This window comes from Eulemur rufifrons, chromosome 30 (assembly GCF_041146395.1).
Source record: "Eulemur rufifrons isolate Redbay chromosome 30, OSU_ERuf_1, whole genome shotgun sequence".
NCBI classification, from domain to species: domain Eukaryota; kingdom Metazoa; phylum Chordata; class Mammalia; order Primates; family Lemuridae; genus Eulemur; species Eulemur rufifrons.
The window spans coordinates 103,757,572-103,771,285 of NC_091012.1; the positions used below are offsets into that span (position 1 = coordinate 103,757,572).

The window sequence follows — 13,714 nt, forward strand, 5'->3', positions numbered from 1 at the left end:
CTAACCCACAAAACTAACAGTTATGTTAATATTAGACAAAATGGGCTTTATGGGCAAAAAGAAATGCTGTTTATCCTCATTGTCTTCAATTCCTATCCTTCCACTTTCTCTCCAATCAAGATTTTTCCCCTCTCACTATTGAATCAGCCTTTCACAAAGTCACCAATGACCTTCATGATATGAAATCCAAAGGTAACTCTTCATCTTACCTGACTTATCAGCATTTGATACGGTTGAACCCTCTCTCTTTCTCTTTGTTGTTGTTTTTTTTTGTTTTTTTTTTTTTTTTTTTTTTTTTTTCAAAGAAACGGGTCTTGGAGTCTCACTCTATCTTCCATACTGGAATGTAGTATCGTGATCGTAACTCACTGCAACCTCCAACTTCTGGCCTCAAGCGATCCTCCCACTTCATACTCCTCAGTAGCTAGGATTACAGGCACATGCCACCACGCCTGCCTAATTGTTTTTTTTTTTGTTTTTTTTTTTGTAGAGTGAGACCCTGTCTCAAAAAAATTCTAAATATTATAGCCATAATAATGATCCTTTAAAAACATAAGTGATATCATTGATATCTCTTCTCAAAGCCCTCTAATGCAGCCTACCTCATTGAAAGTAAAAGACAAAGTACTTACAATGACCTTTAAGGACTTACATGATCAGGACCCGCTACATCTCTGATTTTACCTTCATCCATTCTTGCCTCTGTTTCCTCAACTTCAGGCTCACTGGCCTCCCTGCAGTTACTGGAATACCCCACGCACAGTTTCAGAGCCTTTGCTCTCTCTCAACTCACTTGGGTCTCTTTTCAAATATTCCTTAACGGAGAGGTTTTCCTTATCCACCCTCTACAGAATAGAAACCCCATCCTCCACACTGTATCTCCTTGTGCATGCTCTCCCATCACACTTGCTCACTGGTTTACCATCGATCTTCTCCCACCCCACCTCACCCCACCTCACTCCAGCCACTAGAATGTAAGCACCATGAGGACAAGGACTTTGTCTGTTTCACTACTGTAGACCCACTGCTTTGAACAGTGCCAGGCACAAAGGGATTGTTCAACAAATTGCACACTGGTTAAGAGTATGGACTATGGGGCTAGAAATCCAGCTAGGATCCAAATCTGAGATCAACCACTTAGTAGAGTGGTCTCAGTCAAGTTGCCTGAACTTTCTCAGCCTGATTTTCCTCATCTGTAAAATGAAGATCACAATAGTACTTACTAGGGTTTTTTGAGAGGATTCAATGAAATAATATATAGAAAGCCCCTGGAACAGTACCTGGCAAATGCTTTGTTTTTATGAATGAATGAAAAGTTATTGTTAGTGCAAAAAGATGATTGCTATATAAGAATAAAAGGAACATTAATCAGAAAGAAATAAAATCTCTAAATTTCTATGTACTTAGTAATATCACCTCAAAAAATAAAGAAAAATATGTCAGGATTATTTAAAGGAGGATTATTTAAAGGAGAATTTAACCATCCACAATCATTTGAGAAGATTTTAACATATGCCTAGCAGTAAACGACAGGTTGAAATAAAAATTCAATAGTACATAGGAGACTTGAAAATAGATTTAATAAACACAAATGAATCCACATATATATGAAACCTTGTACTAACAATTATAGAATATACCTTTTTATTCAACCACACATGGAAAATTTTTCAGTTTTATTTTATTTTTGATTGACACATTTTGACATGTATTAATTGTATATATTTATGGGGTACAGTGTGATGTTTTGATACATATATGCCTTGTGTAATGATCAAATCAGGGTAGTTAGCATATCTATCACCTCAAAAAGTTATTATTTCTTTGTGGTGAGAACATTCAAAATGCTCTCTTCCAGCTCTGTGGGGGAGCTGCAAAGTAGCCGGGTGTGGTGGTGTGTGCCTGAAATTCCAGCTACTCGGGAGGCTGAGGCAGGAAGGAGGATTGCTTGAGCCCAGGAGTTCAAGACTAGGAGCATTTCTGTGTAGTCCCTTCCTACCCACAATCAGCCCAGAGACTTGGCATAATTGAATATTGATCCTTACCTTAATTACATCTTCAAAGACCCTTCTTCCAAATATGATTACATGCTGAGATTCCAGGTGCTCATATATTTTGGGAACCGCTATTCACACCCACTACACAGATATAAGATAATACGGACATTGACCTAAATTTGAATCAGAAGTATCAATTATAAAGATGCATTCATAACTTAGTTTGAAAAGCAGAAAATCAGAAGACTGATTAATAAGCATACATTTCTGCTATGCATTAAACCCTATGGTTTTTACACTATATGTCCTGGGTTCTAAATTATCCCATTTATATTATCCATAAACAAATTTGCTTTCAAAGAATGTTTGCCAGTAATCTGAAATATTTTACTTTATAAAGTCAAATGATCACTATTTTTATGTTTGTTAAAAAACTGCATTTTAAAAATAACTTGACAAAGTCAAATTTTCAAATGAGAATACTGGCAGACATTTTTAAAAAGCAATTTTTGATGGATTGTTAATTTTTCTACAGTGCTTAGTCTCAAACATAACTAACAAAAATATAAATAAAAATAACAAATCAAAAAAAGTATTTGTGCATAACCATTACAGAGGGCAAAATAACAAAAAGGGAAACAAATCACAATTCATTTTTAAGATCATAAATTGAGATTTTATCCACAAATAATGTCCATCAAGGTATTTTCAGAACTTAAACATGTTGAATAAATATTATAGAATCTTAAAGGAAAACAGAACTTAAGGTTCTAAAATTAGTTAACTCTGAATTTAAAATATTCTAAGATAGATAAGAAAAATCTGGGTCCAATACTTACGGTAACAGGAATAACATTTCCCTTCTATAAAAACAAAACTTATTTTCATTCTGTATTACTAGGAAAATCATTTTAGACTAAATCATCTTAGAAAAGACAAGTTTTAACATTAAAGCCTTAAAAATTACAAAATATACAATTAATGGAATGTCACACTGATTATTATTACAATTTACAGAAAAATAAAACCACAAAATTATTCCTGGTACCTAACCTAAGGTATGTAGTGCAGGAAGCTTAAAGTGATGTCTAGTTTCTTTATGTAAGTATGAATATATTTTAAACACTCTCTGACTGTGATTAAGTCTGTCAAGTTACATCAGTGGATTAACCACAGATGTCTATGGTAAGGAGGCAGTATTTCGTCTTCTATGAGGGATGTTAAAGAAGAAATACATTTTTTTCTAGAAGTGAGAAAAGAACATTAAACAGAAATGACACATGAAAAAAAAAAAAGACAAAGAACCTGGTCCCTGAAATAAAGGCATGATTAATAGGGAGAACAATAGTAGTACTCATTCATTGCTGCTTCAAGCCGTTATCTTCTACTGTTGGAAATAATGCAATACCACTTCTTTCTTATGTGTCATGATCATCACATATATATGAACACACATATAAAAATACAGATACTGTGGGGTGACTAAGCATTTTTGGAACAAATCAAGAGTCTAAGCCATAGCATGCATAAATCATTTCTATCTAAACTGCTAATTTATACTGGTACAAATTTTCATTGAGCATGCTAACACTTTTTAAATGATGCAATCAAAACTTTAGTTGTGGCCAGGCGCGGTGGCTCACGCCTGTAATCTTAGCACTCTGGGAGACCGAGGCAGGAGTATAGCTCGAGGTCAGAAGTTCGAGACCACCCTGAGCAAGAGCGAGACCCCCGTCTTTACTAAAAATAAAAAGAAATTAGCTGGACAACCAAAAATATATAGAAAAAATTAGCCCGGCATAGTGGCGCATGCCTGTAGTCCCAGCTACTCAGGAGGCTGAGGCAGGAGGATTGCTTAAGGAGTTTGAGGTTGCTGTGAGCTAGGCTGATGCCATGGCACTCTAGCCAGGGCAAAAAAGTGAAACTCTGTCTCCAGGAAAAAAAAAAAAAAAACACTTTAGTTGCAAGGAAGGGAGAGACTTCAGAAATGGCTGAAGAAGGAGCTTGGGAAATCCTCTCCCCAAAAAGCAATGACAAAAGTGGACAAAATTGCCAAAAACAACCAGTTAAAGACTCTGGAAATTGTACTCAGCTGATACCCTGACTTGATCGCTATGCATTATAGACATGTAACAAAATTTTACATGTACCCAATAAATTTGTACAATTTTTTTTAAATGGGAAATTAAAAAAAAAACTCTGGAGGTTGATCAAGGTTATATAACAAATTGAGAATTGCTTGTTCAAGAAAATCTACTGAATTCCAGTAAGAATGGTAGGAGTCTATGGTGTTTTAACCTGGAGTTGTTACTATCCCCTCCAGCTCTGAGGCACAGAAGTTCCACCAGGAAAGGGCAAGCCCAAAGGACCGGCAGCTCTGCTTGCTGTAGTAGGGCGCTGACTTGATTTAGAGCAGAGTGAGGGAAATTCTATGACCAGGGGCATCATCTAAAACAACAGTGATCTCCTAACAACAAGGAAAGTGCAACATCATAGACATTCTGATGTTTTGATACTGATTGGGGTGGGAAGGCAATAAACCAAAAGGTCAGTAATGAATTTAACAGGGAGATCCAGGGAATGAGACAGACAAAAAAGGGCCTTGACAAGATCCTATGTATCCCTAGTGGTCTGGAAGACCGTGTACATGAGCAAATCTGCATGCATGTTCAGGAGAAACTGCAGAGGGCCTGCCATGGTCTCAATGTGTCCCCCAAAATTCACATGTTGGAACTTAATCTCTAATGCAACAGTATTAAGAAGTGTGGCCTTTGGGAGGTAATTAGTTCATGAGGGCTCTGCAGTACAATAACTGATTTGAGTTATTCCAAAACTCAATGGATGGGTTCAAAAGCTGAATGGAGAGGAAACAAGAAAGAATCTGTGAATATGAAGGCAGAACAGTAGAAGTTAATCTGAACAACAGAAAAAAATAGACTGAAAAACAATAAATAGAGACTCAGGGACAAGTGGAACCAAAAATTCTATCATTTATATCATCAAAGTCCAGGAAAGAGAGGAGAAAGAGGGCAGGGCTGGAAAATTATTCAAAGAAATAATGTGTAAATTTTCACCATATTTGGCAAAAATATGAACCTACAAATTCAAGAAGCTGAGCAAACCCTAAACAGGATAGACCTAAAGAAACCCATGCCAAGACACACCATAGTCAAACTTCTGAAAACTAAAGACAAAGAAAAATTCTTGAAAGCAGGGAGAGAGAAATAACATCTTATCTACATAGGAAAAACAATTTGAATGACAGTGAATTTCTCATCAGAAGCCATGAAGGACAAAAGGAAGTGGGCATATCTCAAGGGACAAGATTTTTTTAAAAAATGCCAACCAGGCCGGGCGCAGTGGCTCACGCCTGTAATCCTAGCACTCCGGGAGGCCGAGGCAGGTGGATCGTTTGAGCTCAGGAATTCGAGACCAGCCTGAGCAAGAGCGAGACCCCGTCTCTATTAAAAATAGAAAGAAATTAGCGGGACAACTAAAAATATATAGAAAAAATAACCTGGGCATGGTGGCGCATGCCTGTAGTCTCAGATACTCAGGAGGCTGAAGCAGGAGGATCGCTTGAGCCCAGGAGTTTGAGGTTGCTGTGAGCTAGGCTGACGCCACGACACTCTAGCCCGGGCAACAGAGTGAGACTCTGTCTCAAAAAAAAAAAATGCCAACCAACTATTCTTTTATCCAGCAGAAATGTCCTTTAGGAATGAAGGGGAAATCAGGACATTCTCAGATGAAAGAAAATGAAGAGAATTTTTTACCAGCAGTCCTGCCTGTAAAAAACAGCTAAAGAACACTGGCTCGGGGGTGGACACGCTTGAAGCTGACTCAGGTGGAACAAGAGCAATATATGTAACCTAAACATTTGTACCCCCATAATGTGCTGAAATAAAAAAGAAAAAAAAGAAAAAGAAAAACCCACAGCTAACATCATACTGAATGGGGATAAGTTGAAAGCCTTTCCTCTAAGAACTGGAACAAGACTAGGATGCCAACCTTCACCACTCCTATTCAATATAGTACTGGAAGTCCTAGCCAGAGCAATCAGGCAAGAGAAATAAATAAAAGGCATCCAAACTGGAAAAGAGGAAGTTAAACTGTCCCTCTTTGCTGATGATATGATCTTTTTTTTTTTTTTAAGACGGAGTCTCACTCCGTTGTCCTGAGTAGAATACTATGACATCAGCCTAACTCACAGCAACCTCAAACTCCTGGGCTCAAGCGATCCCCCTGCCTCAGCCTCCCTGGGACTACAGGCGTGCACCATGATGCCCAGCTAATTTTTCTATTTTTAGTAGAGACGAGGTCTCGCTCTTGCTCAGGGTGGTCTTGAACTCCCGAGCTCAAGCAATCCTCCCACCTCGGCCTCCCAGAGTGCTAGGATTACAGGCGTGAGCTACCGCAGCTGGCCCTGATGATATGCTCTTATAGCTAGAAAAACCTAAAGACTCCACCAAAAAACTCTCAGATTTGATAAATGAATTTAGTAAAGTTGCAGGATACAAAATCAATGTACAAAAGTCAGTAGCATTTCTATACACCAATAATGATCTAGCCAAGAAAGAAATCAAGAAGACAATCCCATTTACAATAGCGACCAAAAATAAATAAATAAAATACCTAGGAATAAATTTAACAGAGGAGGTGAAAGATCTCTACAAGAAAAACTACAAAACGCTGATGAAAGAAACTGAAGATGACACAAATAGAAAAACATCCCATGATCATGGATCAGAAGAAATAATATCATTAAAATGACCATATTGCCCAAAGCAATCTACAGATTCAGTGCAATCCCTATCAAAATACCAATGTTGCTCCTCACAGAATTAGAAAAAACAGTCCTAAAATTCACATGGAACCAAAAAAGAGCCCAAATAGCCAAAGCAATCCTGAGAAAAAAGAACAAATCCGGAGACATCACATTACTTGACTTCAAAATAAATTACAAGGCAAAAAAAGAATGGCCAAAGGAAATCCTTGTAACAGAAAGGCAATGATATAAGGAGTCTTAGAACATTAGAAAGGAAGACAAAACAACAGAAGGAGTAAAAATAGGAGTAAATAAAATAGACTTTACTTCTTGATTTTTCTAAATGGTGCTTAACAGTTGAAGCAAAAATAATAACACTGATGTGCTTTTCAATGTATATAGAAGAAACATTTAAGAGTTAATATTTAATATTATAAGAGGGAGAGGACAGAGGGACTTAAAAGAAGGTAAGGACTATTACATTTTACTCAAACTGGTAAAATGGATAAACAAAATGTGGCATATATGCAAATGGAATATTATTCATCCATAAAAAGGAATAAAGTACTGATGAATGTTAGAACATGGATAAATGAACCTTGAAAACATTATGCTAAGTGAAAGAAGCCAGACACAAAAGGCCATATGGCATATGATTCTATTTATATAAAATGTCTAGAATACACCAATCTACACAGATGAAAAGTAAATTTCTGGTTGCTTAGGGCTGGGGGGAGGGGAGTGGATGGAGGAGTGGGCATGGGAGTTCTATTTGGGGTGATGAAAATGTTCTAAAATTAGATTGTCGTGATGTTTGTACAACTCTGAATATACTAAAACCACTGCATTATATACTTCAAATGTTTGAACCTTATATGAATTATATCTCAATAAAGCTGTTTTAAAAACAGATGGATTTAAATGTAAAACATAAAACTACAAAACTTTTAAAATAAAATATAGGAGACAGTCTTTGGGAGCTAGGGCTTGTGAAGAGTTCTTAGACATGGCACCAAAAGCATGATTCAAAGAATTTTAAAAAGTATACTAGACTTCAAATCCTAGCACTCTGGGAGGCCGAGGCGGGTGGATCGCTCGAGGTCAGGAGTTCAAGACCAGTCTGAGCAAGAGCGAGACCCCGTCTCTACTAAAAATAGAAAGAAATTATATGGACAACTAAAATATATATATACAAAAAATTAGCCGGGCATGGTGGCACATGCCTGTAGTCCCAGCTACTCGGGAGGCTGAGGCAGTAGGATCGCTTAAGCCCAGGAGTTTGAGGTTGCTGTGAGCTAGACTGACGCCACGGCACTCACTCTAGCCTGGGCAACAGAGTGAGACTCTGTCTCAAAAAAAAAAAAAAAAGTATACTAGACTTCAAAATTAAAAGTGTTTGCTCTAGAAAAGACCCTGTTAAGAGGACAAAAAGACAAGCTATACACTGGGAAAAAAGATTCGCAAACCACACATCTGACAAAGAACTCATATGTACAGTATGTAAGGAACTCTCAAAACTCAGCAGTTAAAAAAGCAAACAATCCATTAGGAAAATGAACAAAGAATATGAAGACATTTCACCAAAGAGGATATACAGATGACAAATAAGCACATGACAAGATGTTCTATAACATTAGCTATCAGGGAAATACAGACTCACCTGGGCCTCAATCGTTTCTTGCTCTTCTTGGGAAAAGGCAAAGGCAGAGAGATGTAAGCCAGAGCAGGGGGAGGTACGGGGGTAGGAAGTTGGACGGGAGGGAGAGAAGATACAAATGGAGATATGAGAGACAGAGTCCATTTCGTGTCTCGGGCTGAGGCTGGAAACAGGTTGACTGTGTCTCTATATCTTCCCAAAACACCAACCTGAAAATAGCCACCCATAAGCCAGGTAAGAGGTCACCAGTGGAAGCTAGGGAGGCCCATGTGGTTATAGCTCCAACATTAGTATTGGTGACTGACATTGTGTAGCAATGGAATTGGCAAACTTTTTCTGCAAAAGGCCAGACAGTAAATACTTCAGGATTTCCAGGCCATATGGTCTCTTTGGCAACTACTCAACTCTGCCATTGTGGTGTGAAAGCAGTCACAGACAATACGCAAAGGAGTAAATGAAGGCATGGCTGTGTTCCAATAAAACTTTATTACTGGACACTGAAATGTGAATTTCATATAAGTTTCACATGTCACAAAATATTTTTTCTTCGTTTTACTTTTTTCAAGCACTTAAAAAAATGTGAATAGTATTCCTAGCTCACAGGCCATAAGAAAACATCAAGGGTCAACAAACAAAGGGCCACAAATTGCTGATCCCTGATGTAGAGCTTAGATGAGGAGGTTTGTTTGGGGGAGTATGCACACCATTCTCACTTAATAGTTGATCTACAATGCAGTGACTTCCCTTAAATCCATAAATTCTGCTTCTAGGAATTTATCAAAAGGAAATAATCATGGTTATGCACAAAAATTTGAAAGCAAAGACTGTTATCCCATCCTGGACTATAACAATGAAAAAAACTTGACATGTTCAAACATTCAATAACAGAGAAGTGGCTCAAAAAATCTGAGGCCATCAAAAGGATGGAATGCTATGCAGTCATGTCAACAACTATCCCATGGTCTGGAAAGAGAGAAATCAAATGTGGTCAAATATTAATAATTGGTGAATCTAAGTGAAGGCTATATGGGTGTTCACTGTCAACTTTTCTGTAGGTTTGAAATATAAAAATAAAGTTAGAAACATTTTTAAAAGTAAATTTTTTTGTGAAATGTAAGTTAATAGACTTGCACAAATCCACCTCTAGCCCATCAGAACTATGTTCTTCCTGTTAACGAAGATAAGTGTTTTCTCTCTTTTCACAGGAAAACGGTATGGTATAGATTAACTAGGTAATATTTATCTAACTACCTAGTGTCTGTTTCAATCACACTAAATGTAATTTTAACTATATGTATCATGAGATTTGCAAAAATATGTTTTTAAAAAAAATCAATGTTTCCTTTACAATCATCTTGTTCTAAGGGCAAAGAAAAGCTTAACTTGCTTCAGCTTTGAGCATTTAAAGAAAAACGAAAAACTTGCTTTCAGGGGCCAGGGCCACGTGCAGTGGCTTATGCCTGTAATCCTGGCACTTTAGGAGGCCAAGGTGGAGGATGCTGGAGTTTGAGACCAGCCTGGACAACATACTTATTTTTTTTCTCAACAAAAAATTAAAAATTAGCCAGGCATAGTGGTGCTGACTTGTAATCCTAGCTACTTCAGAGGCTGAGGCAAGAGGATTGCTTGAGCCCAGGAGTTCCAGGATACAGTGAGCTATGATTGTACCACTGCACTGCCTGGGCAACAGAGTGAGAACCTGTCTCTTAAAATAAAAAAAAAAAAAAGCCTGCTTTTACACATGAAACACACAAGTCATCTAGGAAGACTTCTCCGGTAGGGGTAGATGCTCTCTAGGCTATACAGGTGGAAACAGCATTTGGAGGATCCAGGTGTCTGGGATCTCCTTCAGGCTCAGGCCTGGGCTTGCCGGGTTAGATGCTCTTGTTTGAAAATCTAACATGGGAAATAAATTCACTCAGTCACTCAAGTGCATAAAAATAAATTCACAAAAAGCTTACACATTTAAATAAAAACGTAGGAATTATTCCTAACTACAGGATAACCAATCTTTGGCAGTAGACTTCAGGGACTCTCCATTTGACTATTAAATGAGGTGATTAAACAACAGCGCGATGTTAATCTCCGCTTGAGCCCCAGTTATGCATTGCAGGCCACAGAGCTGGAATCATCAAAGAATTTTAGAAAATCTGTCTCTGTTTAAAAATGTTTAAATGCTCACAGCATCCCCATTACCAAGAGTGAAATCCAAACCTCCCGTGTGAAAAATCAATATCTCGGAAGACAGATCACACGGGATATACTCCCTTCCTCACAGACCAGAACCATAATCAATTCTTGCCCGCCTGCTTCCGAGGCCCTATCTTTTAAATACTTTACCTCTACCTGTGGGTCTTGGCTACCCCAGCACCCGCCAAATCCCATTAAACCCCACCCCCACTAGCTAAGCACGGTCATCATAGGCTCTGCGTGCCGCTTTCGCAGTCCCCCATTGGCTATTTATTGCCAGATAGTCCCTGCTCCTACATTCCGCTGTCTTCCGCGATCTCCTGGGTTTCCGTAAAGCCCCGCCCTTCTCTTCTCCCCTTTGGCCCGTCTTCTTTCATTCAGGACTGCCCCTCCCCACCTGGCTATTTGGTTGGCCAGCGCGCTTGCTAGTACGTCATTCACCCGCGCCACCCGGAAGCCGCAATTCATACCAACCGTTCTTTTTGCCGGCGGCCCTGAGGTAAGGGCTGTGTTTGGGTGTCCCTGGGTGGCCAGGTCCCCCAATTGGGAGGGGCGGAAAACTGAACCCCCATCATGAGCCGGATGCGCCCATTTCCAACGTTGAGAAAGTGGAGATGAACTCTGCATGAGGCCAAACTGGAGTGGTCAACGTGGTCTTCCCCTTCCCCACTCCCCAGGAGCCCATGATGGCGACGCCCCCTAAACGGCGGGCGGTGGAGGCCACCGGGGAGAAAGTGCTGCGCTACGAGACCTTCATCAGTGATGTGCTGCAGCGGGACTTGCGGTGAGTGACAGCGCAGGGGGCGGGAACGTTTGGAATATTCACGTGGTGGGTGGGGTGTTCGGAGTCAGGGCCAAACTTCGGATTGGTGGGCGAGTTCGGAGTCCAGCCCAGCGTTCGAGCGTGAAGTTGGGGGCGGGGGGCGACATCGGCCGTGCGATTTGGCTGAGACGTGGCGTTGGTTGCAAAGGATGTGTCTGCGCATGCGCGGCCTTGATGTTTAACGGATTAGAGCTAGATTTCTGAAGCCCTGGTTCTTGAGTTCGCATCCTGCCTCGGCCACTTCGCCATCCTTATGAACACGTTGTACCTCGCCTCGCCTTTCTGTACCTTATAAACTTATCTGTGAGATGGGGAAGTTTATGGAACCTTCCTCATGCGGTGGTTTTGAGTTTTCAACGTGTTCAAGTTAGCATGTAAAGAATTTAGCATGGATGCCTGAAACATACTAGAGGCTCAATGAGTATGAAGAACTATTATTATTATCATTATTAATCCAAGCAGAAAGTAAGGTGTTCAGAACTAAGACTATTCCAAAAGGGATAGAAGATTTTTCTAGAGTGAAGATGGAACATTCTGATTGGAGGGAGGCATTGGTAGTAGAGTGTAATAATAGTAATAAACAATAGCTAACACATATAGAGAGAGCTGACCATTTGGCAGGCATTATTCTAAGTACTTTGTAGTAAGTATTTATATAATCCTAAGGACTCTATGAGATAATATTGTCATTCCTATTTTATAGTTGGGGAAACTGAGTCCCAAACAGGTTACTTACTTGCCAAAGTCACACAGCTAGTAAAGAGTAGTGCCCAGATTCAAACCCAGACAATCTGACCTAGAGTCCAAAATTTTAACTTCTGTACTGACATGTCTTTTTAGAGCATGATGACGTGAGGGTCTCAGAGGATCATGATATGAGGTATCCCAGAAGGGACAGGACTGCCTATTAGTCACTATTGTACTTTCGTCCCATCAGAAAGGTGCTGGACCATCGAGACAAGGTATATGAGCAGCTGGCCAAATACCTTCAATTGAGAAATGTCATTGAGCGACTCCAGGTAAAGACTTCAGGGTTAGGTACCTTTTTTGTGTGGACAAGGGTGGGAGATGGGAAGAGACCCCAGACCAGAACCTGTCACCTGACCTAAAAGTTGACCACTGACCCCCTACCTCTTTTTCCCTGGCCCCACAGGAAGCTAAGCACTCGGAGTTATATATGCAGGTGGATTTGGGCTGTAACTTCTTCGTTGACACAGTGGTGTGAGTGTCTACCCACCCCTCTGAGCCCACAGGGTTCAGCTTCCTCCTTCCTTCATGCAACAAATATTTTTTTTTTTAGTATCTTCTATGTACCAGACACTGTGCTAGGTTTTATATCCCAGTAGGATTTATAAGCTAGGTGCTGGGGATATGACAATGAATAAAATAGGACAAAATCCCTGCCCTCCCAGAGCCTTAATTTGGGGAAGGGGGGGTTGTAAAAAAAATCTTAAACTGTATGGTATGCTAAACAGTGATAAGGAACATTCCCACTTCCTCTAACCTCTCTTTCCTCAGCCCAGATACTTCACGAATCTACGTGGCCCTGGGATATGGTTTTTTCCTGGAGTTGACGCTGGCAGAAGCTCTTAAGTTCATTGATCGTAAGAGCTCTCTCCTCACAGAGTAAGTCTATTCCATGAGGATAGTGTCTTAAAAACACCACCATTTTCAACACTCTTCTCCCTTCTCCCATGGTTGCCTGGGATGATACTTAGAGATCCATCTCCCCTCCTCAGAGCTGGGGCTGAAGAAGTGGGGAGGCAAGACTCAGCTCCCAGTGTAGCACATAATAAGCACCCAAGTGGTCTTTGTATTATTGATTCACACAAACATTTGGGGGGCATCCTTTGCATGCCAGGTAGTGTCCTTGGTGATGGGTGTGCAGCAGTGAACAAGACAGAAGAGTTCCTTGAAGACTTACACACCTAGAGGGACTGTACTATAGACATAAATACAATTATGACCAAATCAGTGCAGTCTCATCCTGGAAATCAGTAATAATAAAACAAGTTACCTCTGACTTCACCTCCTGCTAGTTTTCCTGTCAATTCACTGTGCTCTCACCACACTGACCTTCACATGCTTCTTTCAACACCCTAGGAAGGGTCCCCCTCAGGGCAGTTGCAGTGGCTGTTCTCCCTGCATTACTTTCCCCCCAGTACTCACGTGGCTTCCTTTCTCCTCGCTCATTGTCCTGCTTAAATGTCACTTCCTCAACAAGGTCTTCCGTAACCTAACTTTAAAATTGCTCCCCCTGGCACTCTTGATTCCCTTCCCTT

The 13,714-nt window shown here is 40.0% G+C and overlaps 1 protein-coding gene across 2 annotated transcripts in view; it reads left to right on the forward strand.

Moving 5' to 3' along the window:
- The window catches only part of UXT (ubiquitously expressed prefoldin like chaperone), a 69,574-nt gene that overhangs the window by 51,535 nt on the left and 4,325 nt on the right, over positions 1–13,714 (forward strand). For both annotated transcript variants that reach the window (XM_069463451.1, XM_069463452.1), the window contains 5 exons: positions 10,991–11,108; positions 11,287–11,393; positions 12,370–12,451; positions 12,586–12,653; positions 12,951–13,058. In XM_069463451.1, the coding sequence (XP_069319552.1) occupies positions 10,991–11,108; positions 11,287–11,393; positions 12,370–12,451; positions 12,586–12,653; positions 12,951–13,058 (483 nt within the window). The remainder of the gene's footprint in view (positions 1–10,990; positions 11,109–11,286; positions 11,394–12,369; positions 12,452–12,585; positions 12,654–12,950; positions 13,059–13,714) is intronic.